Here is a 16,985-nt window from a genome sequence, read left to right on the forward strand (position 1 = left end):
TCATCATTTAACCAGACAGTAAAGCTGCATGCCTTGGGGAAAAATTATGGCTTTAGTTTCCCCTTGCTTTCAGCTGTTCGCAGTACCAGCACAGTAAGGCCGTTTTGGTTAGTGTTAGAAGGCCAGATCAGTCACTCATCCAGACTGTTGCCCCTGCAACTACTGAAAAGGCTGCTGCCCCTCATCAGGAGCCACACGTTTGTCTGGCCTCTCAACAGATACCACAACATTGTGGTAGCACCTGCGGTACGGCTATCTGTATCGCTGAGGCACGCAAGCCTCCCCACCAACAGCGAGGTCCATGGTTCATTGGGGGGGGGGGGGGGGGGCGGGGGGGGGGGGGTAAAAAAAAAACACGTTGCGAATATCTCTTCCTATTTTCTATACTTTTCCCTCTTGCTGTCTTCTAGTTACATGTCTTCAGTTTTTCTGTGTAGTTCTTTTGGATAAAATAGCAAAAGGCAGCACAGTACACTGTGAGAAATATCATTCTTTCAGTTATTTTTGTACTACCAAACAATGTTATATTCACAAATTGGTAATCACTGCAACAGTTGTGTATCATTTCTTTCTGGTAGTTACATAATAAATAGAATGTGGGATCCATCGTAGTATCTAGATTGCAGGCCACTAAGTTCAATCAGCTAATAAATAAATAAATTTTTTACTTCCCCATATATCAACTGGTTGGTGTGGCTTCAATATTTAAACTGAAAATGAATTTTTTAGTGTGAATTCAACTTGTTGTTTGTTGTTAATTTATTTTATCGCACAAACAGTCTTATACAATGAACATTATTTTTATCTTATGAGGATAGATTTACTCTTTACAAGTACTAGAAATATGTTACCTAGGGCATGGCATCCCACTAAGTACGCAGTATTGAAGTGGCACTATGCAGATAGATAGCATTCCAGTGGATTCTCATTTGTATTTCAGTAGACATAGCTTTTAAGTGTAAAAGTTTTGTGATATAGCTTTCATGGCATTAAGCAAACATAGACTCAATTATTTGACTCTCTTTCAGGTTTGAAGGAAAAAGTTGCCGAAATAGAAACTTTTCGAGACATACTCTGTCAGCAAATTGATACTCTTCAACAATACTTTGATGCTTGTGCCGAAACAACTCCATCACTCCGTGGTGCATCTGGTTTGTACAATTTGATTATACTAATTATTTATGCGTTACTCAATTTGTCTGTGTATGATTGTTGTATGTCCTGGCTATATTTAAAATTTGATAACTTGTTGTAGGAGAACTTCAAGTCGCAGACTTCAAAGGAGAAGCATTAACTTTCAAGGCCACAGCTGCAGGAGTGATAGCAACCCTGCAGCACTGTGTGGAATTGGTTGGACAGCGCGAAGAAGTGTGGAGGCGTAGGATGGAACGTGAAGTGGAGAAGAGGCGGAAGGCGGAAGAGCAGGCACGCACTGCTGCTTCCCGCCGTCTCATCATACATAGCAGCCCGGATTATGAGGTAGACACCCAGAGAGAGAGAGAGAGAGAGAGAGAGTGTGTGTGTGTGTGAGATTCCTCATAGAATATAGTGAGCATCTGAAGAGCACCTTTCAGAGTTCGACCAAGGAAGAATAGTTGCCTATAGGGATTGTGGATCATCCTTCAGAAAAATGATCATGTCAGATGGATCCAACCAACTGTGATGCATATATCTAATCTCAGGATGCAGGAGGGAATGACAGACCGATGAGACAGATTGCGCTCGCCTCATTGCACCATTACACACAATGACGGGCATATCATGCGAATGGCAGTAATGGATCACACTGTCATATCACGAACTGTATCACAATAAATTTGGTCTGTTGCGCAGAGCATGATCATCGTTTTCTTTGATACCAAGGGAATTGTGCACAAAGAATTCATCCCAACCAACCAAATAAGGAATTCCGCATACTACTGTGATGTTTTGCATCGGCTCTGTGAAAACGTGCGGCGATGATGGCCTGAACTTTGGTGTCAAGGGAACTGGCTGCCGCATTACGGCAACGCGTCCTGTCACACGTCCTTGCTCACGAGGACCTTTTTGGCAAAAAACAACATGGCGGTTGTACCCCACCCACCGTACTCGCCGGATTTGGCACCTTGCGACTGTCGGTTAAAGCACTCTTAAGAGAGGGTTCAAGAAACATTGCTGGCGGTGATAAACACCCTCAAAGAACAGGACTTACAGAAAATGTTTGACCAGTGGCAGAACCACTGGGACCGGTGTGTATGTGCGGATGGAACTACATCGAGGGTGATGGTGACTTTTAGTCCAAAGGTAAGGTTTTCAACAAATGGCCTTACCAGTCCTGAAAATTTTGTATAGCACCTCATATAGTTAATGTAATGTAAATGGATAGATAAAAAATATGCCCATCAAGTGGTGGCAGGGGAAAACACACACAAAAGGATTTAACTTCTACAAGGTTTCGGAGGAAGTCGCTCCTTCTTCTGGTAGAAGAGTTGAAGGGGAAGGAAGAGGGGTGAAAGAAGAGGACTGGATCGGTTTACGGAGAGGGGTACATTTCAGGAGAGTCACCCAGTACTTGAGGTCAGGGGAGACTTACTGGGTGGGATGAGAAGCAAAGAAATTTTTGTTGTTCTATTAGAACGTATAGTTATGTATAGAAGTTAATGACCAGCTAGCAAACTACCGAACTACAAATAACCTACTAGATGAATACAATCATGTTTCCACAAACATTGTGGATGACCTGAACCTTGCCATGGATGCACAAGAGACAGCTATGGCAGCTATCGTGTGCTTCTTAGCCTTTGACATTGTCGACTTTGACATTTTATGTGCTAAACTTAGCAGCCTAAATTTCTGGCCAAATGCAGTGCAATGATTTCACTCATACCTGACGTCTCTCCAGCAGTAAGTCGTATCTTGCATCATAAAATGACAATGGAGGCAGGTAGTATCAGGCATCCCCTGTTCTTTCGTATTTTCCATTGTACATTAATAATGTCTCATCAATTTTGTCCTACTACAAGTACCATATGTATGCTGATGATCTCCAGTTGTATCTAATGGAAAAATCCACGCACTTGAAGACTGCTATAGGGCATCTCAGTACCAACCAGTGTGCACCATCAAAATGGGTGAAGGATATAGGGTTAAAGCTCAACACACCCAAAAACCGCATTGTACTGGTTGGTCATTTTAGGCTCATTAGCCTGTAATATTGAGAATCACTACCATCTTTAACCCTAAATTGGACAGATATAAATTTCTCTCCTTCAGTAAAGAGTCAAGGAGTAATACTAGATGAAAATCCAAATTGGACTGAGCCTGTAACTGCAACGTGCAAGAAGGCTACAGCATCTCTGCATGCCCTACAAAAACACAAAAAGCTGTTCCCTCTTGACCTGAAAAGGAAACTTGTACAAACACTCATAGTTTCAATTGTTGATTACAGTGATGTTATCTTGCAAGGCCTTTCTCAGGAAAGCTCACAGTGCTGGAATTGGTTATGAATGCTTTTGTTGGTTATATCTATAATGTTCGGCTCTTTGATCATCTTTAACCATCGTATGCTCAGTTATCTTGTATGTGTGAAGACAAGTGCAGAGATTTCCATATCCTCAGGCCTCTCTACTGTATTATCAACAAATACTGTCCCTCGTCTCTCTCCTCGACCTTAATGCTGATATGTGAACAATATGGCAGAAACACCCATTCCAATCAGAGCAAAAACCCTTTTTGTCCCCCTCCATAGAACAGCCACTTTCACAAAGTCCATCTCAGTGGCAAGAACCTGACTCTGGAATAACCTCCTGCATTATATTAGAATACTGGATAATATATCCAGCTTCAGGAGACAATTAATGGCTTATCTACCAAAGCAACAATATGGATTACCATTGTCCCTGTACGTACTCATTACGCTATTACGTCCTTAATTTTCCTTCCCGCAAGGCTCGCTATATCAGAAAACGTGTATCTTGTCACCTATAAATTCTTTTATATCTGCCATGATGATTATTTGTTATTGTAGTTATTATTACTATTACTGCTAGCCCGCATCTCGTGGTCGTGCGGTAGCGTTCTCGCTTCCCACGCCCGGGTTCCCGGGTTCGATTCCCGGCGGGGTCAGGGATTTTCTCTGCCTCGTGATGGCTGGGTGTTGTGTGCTGTCCTTAGGTTAGTTAGGTTTAAGTAGTTCTAAGTTCTAGGGGACTTATGACCACAGCAGTTGAGTCCCATAGTGCTCAGAGCCATTTGAACCATTTGAACTATTACTGCTACTGTTATCACTATTAGTGACAGCAGTTACAATAGTACAAGTATTGCCAGTATTAACTTCAATAGTTCACAGTTAGTATTATTTACTTACATTGCCACTTCAGACACTCAAATAATTTTAATACTATTTGCCATATTAAAACTGTTGTTTCTTAGGTAACTATGATGGGGAAAAAAAAAAGGTACTGTATGTGTGAAACCTGTGAAACCGTGTGTGAAACCCTTGTCTGATGTAAGAGAAGACTTGATTGACCTAATCTGATTGGGTCAAGTAATTAAATAAGTAAATAAATAAATAAAATATTATAAAAAGAACAGAGTGCTGCCATATATAGAGGAGATGCTGAGTCACAGACACACACAATAAAAAAGTCTCCTATACATTCAAGCTCTTGGTCAAAAAGCCTTCTTCTAAAGTAGAAAACACACAGACATTCACATAAACACAACTCACTCACACATGAGCACTGTCTCTGGTCACTGAGGCTGAACTGCCTGCAGCAGCTGTACCTAATAAGAGAAGCAACTTGTGGGTGGTGGGTATAGGGAGATGGCTGAGGCATGGAAGTGGAGGGATAACTGGGTAGAAATGGTGCTGCTTGTGGGAGGGTACTTGAACATGGTAGTGATGCTAGATGCAGTCAAGAGGTTTGGGTGGGGGGGGGGGGGGAGTTGTTTAAGTGGCAAGAACACTAGCAGGTGTGTTGGTGGAATTGAAGGCTATGTAGTGCCGGAGTGGGAACAGAGAAGAAGATAGGTGCGTGAAGGACAGTCACTAATGAAGGTTGAGTCAAGGACAGTTATGGGAACATAGAATATGTTGCAGTAAAGAGTTCCCATCTGCACAATTTTGAAAAGGGGGTGCTTTTTGTAAGGATCCAGATGGCACAGATTGTGAAACAATCGTTGAAGTGAAGCATGTTGTGTTGGTCAACATGTTCAGCAACTGGGTGGTCCAGCTCTCTCTGGGCCACAGTTTGTCAATGGCTTTTCATGCAGGCAGACAGCTTGATGTTTGTCTTGCCTGCTTTTCTATACAGTGACACTGCACCTTCTCCCCCCCCCCCCCCCCCCAATACACACACACACACACACACACACACACACACAGAGAGAGAGAGAGAGAGAGAGAGAGAGAGAGAGAGAGAGAGAACTACCTTAATTTTTGTGTAGTTTATAATTTTTAATCCCTGTGGACTTTTGATGTTATTGTATACATTATTGTGGTGCAGAAAGTTGCACTTAGATTAATGTGTGTCATTCATAATTCCTCTTGGAGTCTATATTTCAGATATCAGATGGCATTATAATCTGTCTCTCTTGTTTTCATATGTCCTACCAAGTCTGACATGTTAATTTCAACAACAGGAGGGGCTGCATAACACTGGATAAAATCCTAATGTCATGTATCCTCGTTACACTGTATGTTCAGATTTTAGTATTTTTCTCCCATCCTGTGGCAGCAAAGAAAGATGCTCATTTTATGATACTCTTCAGTGCTGCTCACTGTTTTCAGGAAGGACCTCACAGTGCCCTAAATGATGAAGAATTTTATGACGCAGTTGAAACTGGATTGGACAGGTTGGAGGAGGAGGACGAGTTCAGGGAACGACTCAAAAACAAGAGTAGCATGAAGCCTCTCTTGTCCAAAGTCTCACAACACCCACTGTGGCCTGAAGTAAGAACCGAACATTTAGAATTACCTACTCTAGTAAATTTAATGGATAAAATAGTGTCCCCTGTCTTCTTAATTGTGATTTGTTGTTGGTCTTTTGCAGAGGCATTTAATACAATTTTGGACTAAATTTTTGTGTGAGGGTTGAGACAATTGAGTCAGTGTTGTATTTTAGGATCTGTAATTTTGGTCTATGCTGCCAGTTTGATTCAGACATAGTGTGTCTCAGTGAATTTTTATACAAGTGCTACGAACATTAACAGAAGAGTATTTTGGACCAGACACAGTTAGGATCTCAATGTTGACTGTATTTTATCATATGAAGGTTTTAGGAATAAAGATGTGTGAGAACTGTCTGTCTCAGTCACTTATCACCAATATAGTGTATGTAACTCTAGATCTTGGTTTATCAGTATTAGCAGTCAATAGAGCGTAGGTCCTGAGTGGACTCTTAGTGGGGAGAGGCCAGCAGTAGAGGGTGTTCCAAGCTGGAGATGTGGTGCATGGGCTTGGTGGTCTGACCCAGAATGGTAAGGTCTTGTGTGACTGTGCTCACCTCGAAATTGAAAACTAAACTTGTGTGGAAGGTACCATTTTGTTTGAATTATACTAGTGAGAACAGACTGTCCGAGAGCTGTAGTGCTGTGCAGCTCTCCATGAGGCAGGAGCCCTGCAGTCAGAGTCACATCCTTATCTTCATCCAGGTGATATTTGAAACACCCTTGGATTATTTGATTATTATATTTTCATTGGTAGATATCAAGTATCATGTTATTTGTTGTCTGAGTAGGATTAGAAATTCCACCCACCTTCCCCTCTTCTCAAGTTAGGCATAATGTTAGAGCAAAGGTAACGTCAAACTGAAGGTTGGTTTGAACATCACAGTGCTCTACTAAGAGAAGTTCTAGTGGAGCTGGTGTGCCCTAGTGGAGGTGGTATGCCCTTGCCTTCCTTCAACCTCTAAATTGATTAATTGAGCCAGTTTAATGTGATCTCCAAAACACAGTTCACAGTGCATTTTGTCACTTTTGATATTAACAAATCTTTGCCAGAAGTGAAAGAAGTGTTTGAAGGAAATCCTTCTATTGACAGAAGACTGAATGTTGGGTGCTTGAATTTGTAGTCTGGCACTGAGCCTACCATTTGTACTTACTCATATGTGGACACAAACTGACAACCCCAACTGTGTGTTGTGTTGGGTGAGAGGTGATTGATGGGACATTTGTATGTTCCTCAAATGTGGGCTCCCCATTCAGTACAGGTTCCAAGGAACAGCCAAAATCTCTTCAGTGTTGTGTAGCTCATCTCAATGAGATAATTGTGGAACAGCTATCAGTGGAGATAGTGTGGCCCATCTCAGTGGTTCCACAAGGGAGTGACAGAAGTATACCGAGTCAAGATGTAGTTTCAGTGCCTGTGGATGATACTGTAAAGCATAATCACTGTAAATGCTAGAGATCCCAAAAGTACCAGCTGTGTGTGACTTTGTCTGTGATCCACAAATGCTTTGAATAGCAGTCAAGTTGTGTACCTCTGTAGTGTCACAACTACAGGCACCCCATTGCAAAGGGTTGCTTTCATTTACAGTGAAGGAGGTCAATTTTACAGATACTAATGCGTGGGTTGCATCACAATAGCTGCCATGCTGGTCCTTTACAAACTGCTTTTAGGAGAATCTCAGTGTGTCCTCATTCTTCTTTTTGGCTGCCTTCTTTTTGTAACAATAGTAGTATTTCAGTATTGAGATTCATAAAAAGAAGGCTCAAGAAGGTCCCTCATGTCAGGTCTCTAGCTGTTTGTGTAATTTCTTTTGCCAACATGTATGTTAAGCACCAGTACCAACGCAAAAAAAAGCTGAGAAAATGCAGTACATTAACAGTCAGTGCAAGCCGACCTCATCATAATTTGGTTAATAGAGTTTGTAGCCCACTAAAACCCATTTAAAACATTGTTGAACTTAATTTGTTGCTGCACAGATGGTTTATAATGTGCATAGGAGTTATAATCTAGCCCATTACAAACGTTTTATTTTGTCAATACATTTCAGTTGTCCATCTGTGTGCCTCATTTGCACATTAGTGACCGTCCTTATGTCTCATATTTCTGTGGTCTCCAGACAAACCTGTTTTAAATGTCTGTTTCTTACAGATAGATAGGATAACCGTGGAGCAGTTGCATTATGCAAGACTCGGTGTGGGTGAGGGAGGCTGGCAGTTGTTTGCCGAAGATGGGGAGATGAAGATGTACAAGCGAGAGGAAGAGGTCGATGGACTGGTGGTGGACCCACTGAAAGCTTGCCATGTGGTGAAAGGAGTCACGGGGCACGAGATGTGCCATTACTTCTTCTCACCAGACTACCGCATGGACTGGGAAAGTGAGTCTGATAGTTTAAATTCTTTCCATTCTTGGTGATAGCATTGTCTCTGGCTGTGCAGCTCACAAGGAATGCTGCATTATCAACTTGGCTGGAAATGCACCAACATCACCACAGGCTGCTGCAGTATGTTCTTGCATTTTGGCAACTTCGCAGATTGGCTCATGTGAATCTGCCTCATGTTTGAAGACTGAGTACTCTTTAAAAATAAGGTCCTTTGCCTGTTTGTGAAACTCTCGGTGCCTTTTAGGTGTTTCAGCCATTACAAAAGAGCTCACAGAACACATAGAAATCAACAGTCATAGTTTCACGCAGGTAAAACACATGAGAATGCTCAAGTATGACAGAAATGTACACAGTGTGGAATGCAAAAACGGACTGAGCGCTGATTGTGTGGCTGCTGACTATTATGTCATTAAAGTGTATTTGTTGTTGAGAGACAAGATCTTAAAACAGAAAATGAAGACCGTTTGGCAATAAGGACATGGTACATTTAAGTGAGACTTACGTAGATAATTACACAAGCCAGAAACTGTGTTGATCTGGTAAAGCTCTTCAAGTGTTGTCTTACATAGCTGTCAAAATATTTGAATGCACACAGATACTCTTCTTACATTACTCAGTTGCTGTTTTTATCTATTACTTCATACTACAGTGTGAAAGTTGGACATTAGTAGAAACTGAAAAACATGTGGAAAGAAAAGAAGAATCTAAGATAAAGACACAAAAGAATATGTGGGCAAAAGAAAGGATAAAAAAAAAGGAATCTATGATGAAGTAAAATTAATTAAGTGTACGTTATACTTAACATCTACTAATTATTTCAATAATTACATGCTAACTTAGGTAAGCTACCACTTAAACAAAAAAAAAATTTTCAACCTCTAGTTCCAGTCGCACATGTATTGTAAGCTGTCAGTATGGCACATTCATTGCAGCTAATGCTATGTTGTTAGTAATAAAAGATAATCTGTGGGGTTCAGTTAGTCATAACTAATAAATGATTAGACAGCATACCACGCAGAGTGCTCACACAGTATTTTCTATGATGTTTGGAACTTAAATAGTGGCAACTATTTATTCACAACCGATACAAAAGACTTACATGTTTGCACCTGTTACTGTCCTTCGAAGTAGTCACCAGCATTGTGTAGAACCCATTGCCAGCGATGTGGAAGGCGTAGTATACTGTTAGCAGAGCCTCTTCTGTTCATGGTGCAAATGAAACAGTTAAAGTTATGGTGATTCTCGTGTACGACTATGATGGTGTTATCCTAACGCACTATGTTCCTCCATGGCTGACCGTCAGTGCACAGTATTACTGTTCGTTTTTGGAGCATCACCTGCGACCATCTTTGCAAAGGAAGCAGTGACACTTTCTGTGCAACCCACCCATCATTTTGCACAAGAATGTGCGGGTGCATACAGCGCAAGCTGTGGGTGTTCTGTTTGGTTGATGGGACTGGGAAGTACTGTACCATCCACCATACTCCCGAGACTTAAGTCCTTGTGAATTTGATTTGATTCTGAAGGCAAAGGAACCACTTCGAGGCATTCGCTTCAGAACTATTACAGAGATTTGACAGACAGTAGACTGCTCCATTCGCACCATCAACAGAACAGGCTCTGCTAACGGCATACTACGCCTTCCACATCGCTGGAAACGGGTTCTACACAACATTGGGGACTACTTTGAAGGACAGTAACAGGTGCAAACACATAACTCTTTTGTATCTGTTGTGAATAAATAGTTGCCACTATTTATGTTCCAACCCTCATATATTTCAGAAATGCCTTCATGTGTTTGTATATGGAATTTGATCCTAAACATCAATAACAGACATGATTTGCAATCAGACCCATTGTTCACAGATAGTGCCTAACCCCTATAATAATTGTGATGCTGTGTGACTTTTTAGCAGCTATGACTATAATAGAGCCCATAGAATATATTTTATTATTGACAATATAGTATTATCTGCTTATGATAAAGCATCCGTGTAACAAAAATTAGTAGCAAATATATGTAATTTTTTTTTTTCAATCAGTAGTTCATATTTGTGAACATAATTTTTGTAACACTTAACGGTGCTGGTCTCATAGGTAGCTGCCATCACGTGTGAACTAGCTAAAATCTGTGTGATATTTTTATTTATTTTTTTAAAGTTATAACTTGTTTGAAGAAAACCATTGCTGAAATTTAAAAACATTTTTAGGTTTTTGGACTTTCTACTTCAAACTCAATATTTCTTGTATTGCTAGTGTTAAAATGGATACACAGGTGAAACTTAAATTCAGTAGTATTAATTGCAGAAAAAAAAAAATGAAAAATAGTTCTAGTACTGAAGTACATTAGCAAACATTTAATCTTTTTGTTTACATTTCTTTTGCAGCCAATTTAAATCATAAATAAACACACAAATTACAAGATAAAAGTACAGTTTAGTTTTCGTAGTGCAGTACAGTGTGACACAACTTGAAGCAATTAGTGATACACTGTCTGACGTTACATTCACTGCACACATATGAGGTGTCCATTCTGCCAGCCTTTTCTGTTAAAAGATTTTCTTTTTCCATTGCATGCCAGACCATCAGCAGGAGAATCATTCATAACAGCCCGTGAAAGTAATGTGACGAACATATGCAACAACTCAGCTCTGAATAAATCTAGACTTACCACTATTTTCAGATGATGAATCATCATCAGGTATTTCATTCTATCATCTCACGAATTGTCAGAGACTTGATAAATCGTTTGCTCTAAATGTTTCTCCTCTTCACTGCCCATTTTGAATACAAAATTGGCATGAAAAACACACAACTTACAAAATAGAGGGAATTTGGATATCAGCTTATAAAATACATGACAATAACCAAGGATTCAATAATGACAAATTTTTATAGTGATGCCGCCATCTAGCGGTCACAGTATAAATTACAAAGTCTGTAAACTCCACAGATGTTTGCGGAGTTGTAAATACATTAATGAGATTGGAATCCCTGTGATCCTGTTGTGTGCAGTATATGTAAAATAGTAGATCTAGATTTCAACTATTACGTAGTCATCTTCAGTGCTAAAAATTATAAAATGAGAGAATAGGGGACAAATATAAGATAGTTGACACCATACCATAAGAGCAAACATGAGCACCACACAATTACTGTATTTGCCTGATTATAAGACGAAGTTTTTTTCACTCATTTGAAAAATATGAGAGTATCTTATAATTGCATATTAAGCTATTGCTGCTGACATCAGTGTTTGTAATTTGTTTAATAGATTGCTGTATCAGGTATCTTATGTTTACAGATGAAGTTTGTTAGTGAGGTTTCATACAAATTTATTTTTGAATATCCTGCAAAAGGGTACACAAGAAACATGAACAAAATGACAATTTTGTGAAACACTGGAAGAAGAAATAACATTAAATACCATCAGGTTACAAGCTATTGTTGTGCTTAAACAGATCTGGAGTAAAAGTTGCTGGACTTATATGGATACTGTAAACATATATTGGTGCTGCTTTTTAAGTAAAGGTAACGTTCAAAGGCGAAAATCTTGCCCTTCAAAAACCATTACTTGATTTTTCAAAAACCATTACTTGATTGTGCTCCCAAGTCAAAACTTTATTTAGTTATGAGAAATTGTAATGATCTAATAAGTGGGTTGCAAATGAGAAATTTGTTTGCTGTTCACTTATTAGAATACCAGGAAAAAATATTGCCAGATTTTCATCAGCTTTAGACCAAGATGGGATTTAGATGAAATGAGAAATATAATTAAGCCACAATTAAATGTGTATCAAAATGAAATAGATCTCATTAAAATGTCTGTAATTGTTATTTCAAGAATAAATTCAGTGGAAAAACTTGTTGTGGAGATAATAGCTACACGAGTCACCAGATAACGGGACAAGTGAAAGCTCGAGAATTGGACTGACTCATGATTGCGATCTTTCTTTATGTATTGGTTGCTCTTATTACATATGACATACGTCGTTGCCATTAATGTTTCATTGTTGCCCAAGCGCAACACTGGATTGTCGGAGGGGGACAGTATTGCCAGTTTGGCCGAGAACTACGATGAGTGCTGGGAAGGGAGTGTTCAGCAGGCAGCAGGTTTAATCGTACAGGTAACAGTGAGAATGTACACTGCGTACTTTAGCGTTTTATGAACATCTACCATGTTTAAACTGTAGTTTGCCTGAATGCATTTGTACTCAGAGTCGAATTGACTTTAAAAATGGACAGAAACTCAACAATAGCATAAATTTCTGCAGAAGGTGCGAAAAGTCTAAATTGGGGCTAGTGGCGTATTAGGTGTTTTGTGCCTCACTTTGAGGCCTGACTGGAATGATAGGGATGTGTCAGCTGCTGGTTCTACACAGCCAATGAGTGTGTCGGGCAGATGATATGTTTGGAAGCAAGAGATAGTGTAACATTCCCATTTCAGTATAGGTGCGAAATCTGCAGTGTGTTCAGAAAAAACTGTTGTTTTCTCAGGTCCCATCGTAACTACTGCCCCAGAAATTGCAGCATATTCCCCAGGAAAGTCAAATATTTATGACAGCGAAGATATATGTTTCACAGCTGTCTTGTTGGGATGATAACAATTATGTTTTGAATGGATGTAATGTTAATATTTGAGGCAGATACCTTACATCAATAAAAGTTTGTGATGTTAATTACTCAGAGTATATTAAAAAATATTCATTTCTCAAGGAATTTCTTAAAAAAGGGGGAGGGGGAGTGGTGTCTTATATTCAAGGTCATTTTATAGTGTAGTTAATATGGTACATTTGGGGTCCTGCCCACTCATCTCGTATAGGGCACCCAAAAGGATGCTGCGTTCACGTAATGCTATACAACAATTCAATCAAATGAGATTAATAGTTTTTATTACAAAATAGAAGATTGACAATACTTAACTTTGAATGTACAACTGTGTCGCAAGCGATGGGCAACATGCAATCAATCAAAGTCCTTTGCTGTATACAAGGTCCATGTAAGCAATTGATACGGATCACACGTCACTGCTATCGTAGTGCTCTCCTAGTACAGTGCTAATACTATGCTGGTCTGCATGTGCTAATACTGTTTGGCCAAGGCTGGCAGAAGTGGTGCTTACATACATTTCACCTAGATGCCGCTCCTATTGTGGTGACATCCTGGTCAGCACGCTATGGGCCAATGTCATTTCACAGCCTTCTCTGCGGTTGCATTCTTCATCTTCGTACTGGTACTTTTTGTTATACCAGAACATTCCCCCCAAAGTGACAGATCGTCGTCTTGTAGGGATTGTGACCATGGCGGGAGGGGGGGAGTGGCAGGAGTGTGGGCGCATCACTGGGCTGGAAGCTGTGGCTGGAGGAAACATCAAGCTTCCAGCTGTACCCCACCATTTGGCTGGCCTGTGCTCTGACAGAAATGTCCCCCGGAAAATGACCAGAAGGGTACTCGCCCACCTCCTGCTGCCATGAACCAGATGAAGAAGGCAGCGACTGCTGCGGTAAGGGCAGTTCCAGCTACATCAGTAGGACACAGAGGAAGTGAAGGCTCCGTCTCCATGGGGTCGTCCCACAGTGTCGTGATAACATCCTCTGGGGGCTGCTATGGCCGCACTTTTCTCTGGACCCGTGAATCTGGGGGAAGATAATCGTGCACATTGACAGAGGCAAAGTTGATTTTGATGGCGGTGCTGCAAGCCATCTGGATCTGAAATAAGATACATGCAAGCATCAAATTGACAGACAATCTCGCCTCGTGCCCACCGTCTGCTGCTGTAAAAAACCCTGTAAAAGGCAATACCGTGCAGCGCAAAGTGATACTTGCGGACTTCATTGTGCACTGGATGCCGAGGAGGGTGGAGCAGTGTCTGATGGAGGCAGCCATGCAGTAGTTCTGCCAACAATGATCCATCTCCTGGTTCTCAACAATATGAGGCGACAAACAGTTGCAATGCTTGATACTGGTGTCTGCAGAGCAAAGCTTGGCCATCTGCTGCTTAAATGTTCTGACAAAACATTCCACTTCGCTGTTTGACTGTGGTTGGAACGGTGCACTAGTTAGGTGCTGTATGCTATTGCATTCACATAATGTTTCAAATTCATTTGACGTGAACTTAGGGATGTTGTTTGACACTATTACTGCAGGTAAACTTTCAAGGCAAAAAATCGATGTCAACACCTGAATTGTGCTAAGTGAGTTGCGTTCATTGGCAGAGCAAAAGGAAGCTTGCTCTACAAGTCAACCATTGAGTGTTCCAAAAAGGTCCTGCAAAGTCCATGTGCACAAATTGCCATGGCAATTGCAACTTAGGCCAAGAAGAGAATTTTTGTGGTGGAGCGGACTGATTTTCCTCACATACCTGACACTGTGATGTCATCTCTTCTATTTGGACATCTATACCCTGCCAAGTACAGTGTCGATGCGCTAACTGTTTTGTACGAACAATCCCTCAGTGTCCTTTTTGAAGTAACTGCAACACTTCTTTTTGCAAAGCTTTAGGGATCAATACACGTGACTGTCCAATTTCATTTTGAACAAGAATCACTCCTTTCTGTACAGCGAGGTTATGCTGATTTGCAAAGTATCGGCACACTACAGAGTTCTTTATATGCTATGCAAGGAACAAGGCCAAGATGTACGACTGTATTGTAGCAAAATGTTCAAATCTGAATCAGCTTCCATGACCGGTGCAGTTTTGCTATAGTTCAGCGGAAAAGACTGAAACAGTTCGGAATCCTGAGCACTGATGTGACAACAAGATGCAGCAGAAGCACCAAAGTGTGTGCCAGGGCCAATCAGAAGCTGTGAAAGTGTGTCCACATTACCATGTAGGGGCTGTCGGATGATACACAATCTCATACCGGTATTGAGACAATGACAACAAAGCCCATCTTTGCAGTTTTTGGGCTGTTTGGACAGGAACCAGTTTCGTCAGATCAAACAAGGACTGCAAAGGCTTGTGATCCATTACTAAGTAGAATTTTCTGCCATACAAATAGTGGTGAAATTTGGCATCACCATACACAATAGCCAAAGCCTCTTTTCCAATTTATGAATAGTTACACTAAGCTTTGGACAACACTTTCGATGCGAAAGCAATAGGCCTGTCTTTATCACCAATTCCGTGCGAAAGCACTGCACCGTTTCCGTAAGAGGAAGTGTCAATTGCAGTGTGACTGCTTTGTCAGGATCAAAGTGAACTGATCATCAATCACTGATCAATGCATCTTTAAGTTTGTGAAAAGCTTCTTGGCACTCATCTGTCCAACCAAAGGGGAAGTTCTTGTGACACACTCTATGCAGTGGAGCCTCTATTTGTGCAGCATTCGGTATGAACCGAATATAATAGTTCATTTTCACCAAGACTGACTGCAATTCTGTGTCATTGCTAGGAACTTGCAAATCTCATATTGCTAACAGATGTGACTGAAAAGGATGTACACCTTGACTGTTATGACATGATAAAGATACTGCAACTCAGGTTTTAAAAAATCATACTTGTCCAGTCTACACTTTAGTCCTGCATCAGATAACACACAAAACAAAGGAGGTAAATTTGCAATATGTTCTTCCGGTGTACGACCTGCTACTACAATCTCATCTTAATAGTTTGAACAGTTTGCTGCGTGCGCAGTCAGCTGTTCCAAATACCATTGGTAAATGGCGGGTGTGGAAGCACTGCCAAAAGGCAAACACAAATATCTAAACAAGCCCAAATGAGTATTTACTACACACACTTTTTGAGCTCTGTCATTAAGCAGTATTTAAAGATGCGCGTCATGCAAATCATTTTTTGAAAAGTGGCATCCAGCTGTCCAAGAGACCCTCTTGAGCATGGCAATGGATAAGTATCAATATCAGTTTGTGGGTTGACTGTAGATTTATAGTCGAATGTGATATGGGTGCAGTACCTCCGTTATCTTGCAATTCTTTAAGTTCAGCAGCAACTTTGTTCGGTAATGCAATGGGAACAGTTCTGGCCCGGCAAAATTTTGCCTGAGCATTGTTTCTCAGAGTAACATGTGCAACAAAATTGTTAGCTTTGCCTAAAACTTCAGAAGAGACATTTGGGTATTCTTTTGGCAAGCTATCTACACTGTCTTTTGCATTGAATGCAGACACGGACAACACATTGTCCTGAATGTTACAGCCAAACAAATCAAAAGAATCAAGATCAAATATGTTCTCACACTCTACATCTACATCTACATTTATACTCCGCAAGCCACCCAACGGTGTGTGGCGGAGGGCACTTTACGTGCCACTGTCATTACCTCCCTTTCCTGTTCCAGTCGCGTATGGTTCGCGGGAAGAACAACTGTCTGAAAGCCTCCGTGCGCGCTCTAATCTCTCTAATTTTACATTCCTGATCTCCTCGGGAGGTATAAGTACGGGGAAGCAATATATTCGATACCTCATCCAGAAACGCACCCTCTCGAAACATGGCGAGCAAGCTACACCGCGATGCAGAGCGCCTCTCTTGCAGAGTCTGCCACTTGAGTTTATTAAACATCTCCGTAACGCTATCACGGTTACCAAATAACCCTGTGACGAAACGCGCCGCTCTTCTTTGGATCTTCTCTATCTCCTCCGTCAACCCGATCTGGTACGGATCCCATACTGATGAGCAATACTCAAGTATAGGTCGAACGAGTGTTTTGTAAGCCACCTCCT

At 40.9% G+C, this 16,985-nt stretch overlaps 1 protein-coding gene across 1 annotated transcript in view; it reads left to right on the forward strand.

The window, feature by feature from the left end:
* The window catches only part of LOC126262730 (ceramide transfer protein), a 217,025-nt gene that overhangs the window by 116,459 nt on the left and 83,581 nt on the right, over window positions 1-16,985 (forward strand). The window contains exons 4-7 of the mRNA XM_049959533.1: window positions 1,029-1,151; window positions 1,256-1,479; window positions 5,771-5,932; window positions 8,078-8,303. Coding sequence (XP_049815490.1) covers window positions 1,029-1,151; window positions 1,256-1,479; window positions 5,771-5,932; window positions 8,078-8,303 — 735 coding nt within the window. The remainder of the gene's footprint in view (window positions 1-1,028; window positions 1,152-1,255; window positions 1,480-5,770; window positions 5,933-8,077; window positions 8,304-16,985) is intronic.

This window comes from Schistocerca nitens, chromosome 6, assembly GCF_023898315.1.
Source record: "Schistocerca nitens isolate TAMUIC-IGC-003100 chromosome 6, iqSchNite1.1, whole genome shotgun sequence".
In the NCBI taxonomy this organism is placed as follows: domain Eukaryota; kingdom Metazoa; phylum Arthropoda; class Insecta; order Orthoptera; family Acrididae; genus Schistocerca; species Schistocerca nitens.